The 8,133-nt window shown below is 34.7% G+C and overlaps 1 protein-coding gene across 1 annotated transcript in view; it reads left to right on the plus strand.

Moving 5' to 3' along the window:
* The window catches only part of LOC117120288 (epoxide hydrolase 4-like), a 6,021-nt gene extending 2,971 nt beyond the window's left edge, over positions 1-3,050 (plus strand). The window contains exons 4-6 of the mRNA XM_033265299.1: positions 165-363; positions 1,492-1,634; positions 2,245-3,050. Of these exons, the coding sequence (XP_033121190.1) occupies positions 165-363; positions 1,492-1,634; positions 2,245-2,507 (605 nt within the window). The 3' untranslated portion in view covers positions 2,508-3,050. The remainder of the gene's footprint in view (positions 1-164; positions 364-1,491; positions 1,635-2,244) is intronic.
* The last annotated feature ends 5,083 nt before the right edge of the window (positions 3,051-8,133 follow it).

Genomic DNA, 8,133 nt, shown 5'->3' on the forward strand with positions numbered 1-8,133 from the left:
GACATAATTTTGCCTTTGATTTGTTTGTAACTTGATGGATCATATAATTTGCGTTTTAAGAAGTATTCTTGTATTAACTGTTATTTGTGTTTAATTTCATTCTCAACCTACATGGCATCATAGATGCTCATAGAAACAGGGTTTCTTTGTATTTCTAATTGTAGATGATGTTAAGGCATCAATATCAGCGCTAGGGTACAGTTCCTGCACGCTGGTAGGTCATGATTGGGGAAGTGTCATAGCCTACACTTGTTGCTCTTGGTATCCAGATATTGTTGACAAAGTAATCATTATTAATGGGCCACATCCATCAAGATACTTTGAAGTTTTAAAAACAAATCCAACGCAGTTCCTGAAGGCTTGGTAATTTACACATTCATTTATTTCACCATATTGTCATACATTATAACATTTATTTTTGGAAAAAATATAAAACATTTTTGTTTACTGACTCACAATTGCTCAAAACATAAAAGAAATCAAAGTTTATGTAACTGCCTCAGAATAAAATATACATAGTATAAATTAAAACATAACAGAAGAGGATTCTGATAACGAAAGAAAAAAACACAGCCTCCACCAGGACCGGAACCAAAGACCTTTCGCATACATGGTGAATGTCCACGAAGGCATTGTTGTGATTTAAGCGCCAGGTAGAATCTCAGTTCCTTTCTTTCTGTACATGTGTCCGACGATTTTTATATAGCACTAATTAGACTGCCAGAAATCTGCCCTCTTCTGTGCATTATTTTCAGCTTGCTCGAATAGGATGTATAATAATAATTATAATAATAGTTAATTCTTATATAGCGCAAGTAAGCAAGCTCTCAATGCATCTGTACATAAAAAACAGAATAAGGATGTTATGTTAAATTAATGAAAAAATTGATGGAAAAGGAAAGTCTTTAGCTTAGTTTTAAAAGAGTTTAAAGTAACACACCGTCTGATGGAAATTGGTATGAAGTTTCACAAAGTTGGAGCAGCGACAGCAAAAGCTCTCCCGCCATAGGTGGATGCTCTAGTCTTTGGAACGAGCTGACATTTGGCACCTGAACTAAGAGCTCTTGTGGGGAGTGGTAAATCTGCACAAGCTCAGATAGGTAACCAGGCGTCAGATTGTGCTGTGCCTTGTATGCCAGGACTAACACTTTGTATTGTATCCATTGCTGCACTGGTAACCAATGAAGGTCTGCAACTAGCACTTGGGAGATGTTATCAAATTACACACCTTGATGTTAAGTGGGCAGCAGTATTTTGTAGGCGTTGCAGGATCTTCACCCGGTTCTACGGAAGACCAATGAAGAGTGCATTACAATAATCAAGCCTTCATCCGACAAAAGCATGCACAAGCTTCTGTGTACTTTGTTGTATATAATATATATAAAATATTTCTGTATATACACATATCTTATTCGAGATTCAAGAGAGTAATGCACAAAAGAGGGCTGTATAATTATGTTCAGTATATATAATCCATTGATTTTCTTTTAGGTACATTTTTTTCTTCCAAATTCCTCTCCTGCCAGAGTTTGCTCTATCAGTTGGTGACTTCCCAGTTTTCAAGAATTTATTCAAAAATATAGACTTAACAGATGAACAAGTTGAAGTATACAAATACAGTATGTCAAGACCTGGTGTGTAAAAAATATAATTATATAATATAACATATTTTTTCATGTGAAAAATGTAATATTGATATTGAATAACAATATCAACATGCTTTTTATGGGGTGCTAACAATAGTATGGCAAGTATATTCTCTCTTGGCAATCCTAAATGATTTATTACACAAGACTGTGTTTATGCTGACTTTATTCTTCACTACATGTGACCTGATGAAGCCAGCATAGATTGCTGGCAAATGCGTGAGTAATAAATGATTTAAGCTGGTTAGTAAAGTGCTACTAATGTTTCAAATATACTGTGATATATTAAACATGGTCAACTAGTTTATAATATTTAATTGCCACGGCAGGTGAACAGTGTAAATTTTAATTACAAATGAAAAAGGGTTTTGGGTTTTGGTTTGTATTTTTGTCTTTTTTTTTACACTATATTTATAGAGGGTGACCCTTCCAGCTTAGCTGATGTCCAGGGGGCCCTCTTAAATAAAATAAAATCAAAATAATAATAAGATGCTTCATAAACTTAGCTTCATATGATGCTTCAGTAGTGGCAATGTTTTTTTAGGTGAGAAAAAATCCTGTTCAAAATGAATGTGATCAACTATTTTTCCTTTTTTAGGTGCAATTTCAGCTCAAATAAACTACTACCGAGGTTTGCTTACGTCATCCTCGTCATCGTGGTTGCACAAGGATATTGTTGTTAACACACCCACTCTCTTGATATGGGGTGTTAATGAGGAAGCTATGGTAATGGATGTTACAAAAGGATTAAAGAAATACTTAACAAATGTTTCTAAACAGTATGTCGATGCTGGCCATTGTGTCCAACAGGAAAAACCTAGCGATGTAAACAGATTAATGAAGGAATTTCTTGAAGAATAAGAAATTATTCTTGCCATTCCCAGAACTTTTACTATTTTATATATTTGGATAAAAAACATAATGTTACTTAACTTTAAAATTTGAATGCGGCGCCCCTGCTAAACCGCTCAGCCAATTAACTCCCCATGCTCGCTTATAGAGATAACATAAAGTTAATTTGGGAACCATAGAAAAGTGGTCTTTAATTAGATGTCCCATAGTTTGTCTTACATTATAATTTGATCTTATATCATATTATCCTATTCATTGGATTTTTATTTATTTTAATTTCTATCCACACTATCAGGTTTTATGTGATAAATATCTGTGATATGCTTAATGTAAGGGGCGGACTTTTTCCCCTTTTTGAAGGTGAAAAAAGTGGTTGGGGTTGGGGGGATGTAGAAGAAAGAAAGAAAAAATCGATCGCCTAAAACGCCTCAAAGGGCATGCCCCCGGACCCCCTAGGGAAGTGTTACCTTGATCGGCCCCCCTTTTGGACATCATCTGGATCTGCCCCTGTATATGGGTATGATATGACATCATCAGGTCCTCAGTGAAAAATGTGATATTAAATTAAATTAAACAATTTTTTTTTTCTCTGTAGCTAATGATGTGAAATGAAACAATATATATAAATATATTCTATGTATATTAATTACAAAAATTCTGTCTTTTTGTATTATTGATTTTGTTCTTTCCAAGTATACACAAGGCCAAGTAAAAAAAAAAGTAGTTTCTCGTCCTAATATTTTGAAAAAGGAGAATGAAGTACTCCGAGATGGCAAATCCTATATGGTCGATGGGAAACAGCTCTACTACTTTCTCACTTTCACCAAGTAGACACATTCCAAAGCAAATAAAAGAACCACTGATAATAATGTAATTTATTAGAACTTCTCTTTTAGAACAGGGGCACTCGTTAAATCACATACGAAATGTACAGTAAAACATATCTTAATTAAAAAATAATAAGCTAAAAAGTTAAGGTTGGAAGTTAAAAAAAGCATTTAAATTATCAAAGGAGAATTGCATGTGTTTTCATCAGGTAACAAAATGGGAATGGTAAAACAGAGTAGTGGATTTAAAATTGCTAAAAATGTTAAATAAAACTATTAAAACAACAGTAAAATCATTGTTTAATACCTTCTAAAACACTAAATTTCTCTTTGGATGACTTAAAATGATTTAAATTTACGTGGGACTATCAATTTGTACTGGTGGTATTTAACATTTTTGTTCATGCTGACCATTCTCTTATTAGGTAATTCTTACAAAAGTTGTCAAATATAATTTTAATTCTATCTTTCTTAAAATGATGAGATTAATAAAATGTATTGCCGAGCATTAACAAAAGCTTTGAATTGATGTTTCCGGATATAAAACATTCTCAATGGACCTTTCCGCTAAGCTCCGCCCCTTGGATATTGTTGCTAAGGTCACACACTGTCTCTTATACACATCTAGATGTGTATAAGAGACAGTAAATACACATGCACATATATACAGTATATATATGTGTATATGTATGTATATATATATATATATATATATATATATATACATATATATATGTATGTATGTATATATACACACGAAAAGTAAATATGCATACACGCATATAATATACAAAGTAGAGCAGGAAAGGTGGCGGCGTCACGGTTTTAGAATAAGCTAGTCGAGTTCATACCCACACCTCAGTTGCTGACAGAACAACAAATAATCTCTGTGCCAAGGTTTGAATACAGTTAAGATTAGTATTTTTGAATAAGTTCATTAATGATAATTTGATATATTGGTCAATGAAATTCTATACGCAGGTGAGTTACATTTCATTATATAATACGTTTTAATTATTAGCTGAGATTTTAGGGTAACTAGAGGCCTTTATCTGTTTGGGACTTTTTCTCCAGGGATCGTCTAATAAATTGATAGTTCGATGAGTATTTTGTTTTACTGGAAGAATTAGCCTTACATATTAAATAGATTTTAGCCTTACATCCATGGCCAATGCCGAAGGAAGCGGTCCGGTTTTGGCCGGACCAATTCACCAATCAATATCTTTTGCATGCCAAAATTGTCTTTTTTTAACAAAGTTAATCAAAATCATTGTATGACCAGACTTAGCAATTAAATTTGGGCCCTGAAAAAATAAACAAAATAATTAAACAAGTATTTAAAATAATAAAATTCGATGAATACATATTTGATGGAGCAAAGACAAAACTGGTAATGTGCACGGAGTGGTTCCCAGAGTGGTTTGATTAGCAAGAAAGGCCATTACATAGAATAAATAGCGCCAAAAATCGATCACTGGGTGCTTTCCGTTTTTCATTCTTCACTGTGTGCTTCAAACGGAAGCAGGTCAAAACGGCAATAAATCAAAACGACCATGAACCAAAACGACAATGACAAGTACCAAAACGGCATTAAACAATATACAATAATACTATAATATAATACTACCGTACTAGTAGTAATAATAATAATAATTATGATGATGACGATGGTGATAGGACTAATAGCTAATAATATTAATAATTTTAAGTGAAGAAAATTGTGCTAAAGGCGAAAAAATAAGTTGTGATTTGTTCATCATAATTATTATAGTTAAGGATTAATAAGCTACAGTAGTTAGGCCTAAGTTATACTGGATATTAAGTAATCCCTGATAAAAGATCATGAGAAATTTGCGCTTGAGTCATTTTCACTATAATGATGATGTGATGATGATGAATATTTTACTACAGTATATAAAAGTTTCATTTCCGGCCATCTAGAGGTACTATTTCCTCAAATTTTCTCACCTCAGCCCCAACTATGGTGAATCTGAGGTGGTTGTGAAATCACAGCTTTGAAGTATGTAAAGTACGTATACTCAAAGACAATGTTTTTAAGCTTTATTTTCTCTAGTACATCACACATATTAATACGATCTCTATGGTTGCCGAAAATCCCTGATAAAAGATCACGAGAAATTTGTTGGCGCTTCATTTTCAGAATGGTGATGTGATGTTGATGAATTTTACTAAAAATATCATTTTCTGGTCATCGAGGTACTATTTCCTCAAATTTTCGCACCTCGGACCCAACCATGGTGGGTCTGAGGTGGGTGTCGACTCACGAAATGTCCCCCTCCCCAGATTTCACCCTTCCTGGGTATGACATTAAAATCCATTGAGTCGACACCTGACTCAGAGTCTATCTTAGTGACTGCTGATGAGGCGAGAATGCATAAATTTGTTTTTAGGATGTGATCTGGTTTTGCATGCCCATTTTTCGTGATTATGACTATTTTGGTTAAAGAATGTTTTGAGCAGTGTTGGATTCAAGGAGGCGCCCTAATCATAATTTTTTTTTACCTCAGCCCCAACCATGGTGGGGCTGAGGTGGATGGTTCCTCAATCTGTAAATGTCCTGATCACTCTTTTTTTTAATTCCTGGACCCACCACTGTGAGTTTTATATAATAACTGTTATGCTTTATTATTTATGATGCATTTATTGCAATTTTCCCTTTATCATCTCAAAACAGTCCTAAAATCATTCATGGGGCGGGGGGTTCTTTCCAGGGGGATGCGCCCCTGGGCCCCTTCCCCCGGATCCTACGTACCTCGCATAATGCCCCCCCCCCACTTTCAAATTCCTGGCTACGTCCCTGCCGGGGGACGAATGCAGAGTTTTTGGCGGGGTCTATTTAACGAAACTCTTAATGCTCATACATTTTAAACAGACAACGCACGGCACTGTAACGCACAGAAATATATGAAATATTCGAGAAAAAAAATATGTTAAAATCATAAATATTTTATTTCGTTTAAGGTCTATTGGGCATTTCATTAGTCTTTGGTAAAGTATTGACAACAATTGAAAAATTATAAATCTAAAATGTTTCTATGGACCAGGCGTAATTCTAAAACGTGAACTATGTAGTTCAACAAACTTTAAAATATCAAACAAAGAGATCGTGCTGATGCTTCAGTTGCTTTAGAATTTTTTTTTTAAAAGGTATTTTAAAATAACATTCAGAATCAAATTAAACAATGAAACAATTACACAACCAACCAAGAAGTAAGATTATACAAACAACAACTTTATTCAGAAATAATGCTGCTATCAGGCAATTTTTAATTCATTAAAATTAATTATTAATTTTAATAATCTATGCCATGTATTGAAGTGAATGTTGAATTCACCATACATCTTCATTGCGCTCAACAATAGCTTCATCCTCCTCATCCTCATATGTTCTCTTCCTCTACATCCTTACATATTGCTTTGTAAAAGTAACCAACTGAAGCATGAAGTCATAGGATGGATTGTATTTTCAGCTGCTTCATTCAGATTAACACCAATGGATCCCAATAACGACAACAGATCTTTTTGTTTAGCTGGTTTCACGCAACTGGTGTTTATAAGCTTCTGAACGCGCACACCATTCCATGACTAATTACCACGCCTCAGCACAGTATAGTCACAACCAAGTGCTGCATATCTGATTAAAAACTGTAATTAGAGTAGACGTCTGGGTTAATTTCAAGCATTTTGGCTTCAGCTTGGTTGCTTCCTCTCAAGATCATCGGCTATAGCTTTAAAATCATAGGAATTCCAATCTCTGCGGTATACGTGGACCTAACCTACTTGCTCAAACCAACTGTAGTCTTGGGGCAAGAGGATTGTTTCAACATTTTTAGAATTAGGCACTCACTCTTCCGAAAGCTCGGTCGGCCGGCATGTACGAATGCCCACGTATTGGGAAAATATGCTAAAACGTTAGTACATTGTGACGTTTGGCAAGCAGTGTCAGTGCAGTCACCATGTTTTCATTCTGTCCTATGCACGAGTCACTGAATAAAATTACTTTTTTTATACCATGACCTGGTAGGAGGCGCTTACCAAGGTAGTCTCCCAAGGCACTTGCTACCTGATTTGACCCTCTGCCCATTTCTTGTTCCCCCATCCACCAAGTCTCCCGCATTTGGCGGGAGACTCCCGCTTTTCGCCCTAACCTCCAGCTCTCCCGTCACTAGCCTAAAATCTCCAGCTTTTCTAATAATCTCAAGATTTTTTATTAAAACCCACAATTTAATACAAAAATATCCAAAACGTGACAATTCTGTAGTTTTATAAGGCATATAAAATCTACGAAAGTTCTATCGCTTCGCGAAAATACATGCCGTTCCGATAATAAACAATGTATTCGTGTAAAATTAACACTGGTGGCGCTGTACACTTTACGTCATTTCTATTTTAACTTTACGACCGCGATCTCAAGTATCCTAACCATCAAGCTGGCACAACAGTCCATGCCTATGAAACACCAACAGAAATTTTGAAGAAAGTTAAGGGTGCAACTTGGGCATACAACCAGTTACATTCATCAAAAGAGAGCAAATGATGCTTCAGCTTCTCTTTTACACAGATCTCCTTTTCTGTTTAACTTGTTTTACCAAAAGAATTGTTTGTCAAATGTAAAACGTGTAGGCCCTATTTGAGTATTTTGAAAATTTTGTTGAAAAAAATAAAGTTAAGAGTTTTAACACTGAAATAAAGCTATAGAATTTTATTTTTCAAAAAATGTTAGTATATATTACCCCATTTTTAAGATTTAATTTGAGCACTAGAGATCTGCTCAGAGTGCACCAGAG

This window comes from Anneissia japonica, unplaced genomic scaffold, assembly GCF_011630105.1.
Source record: "Anneissia japonica isolate Jap-2015-1 unplaced genomic scaffold, ASM1163010v1 scaffold284947_len354889_cov159, whole genome shotgun sequence".
NCBI lineage: Eukaryota > Metazoa > Echinodermata > Crinoidea > Comatulida > Comatulidae > Anneissia > Anneissia japonica.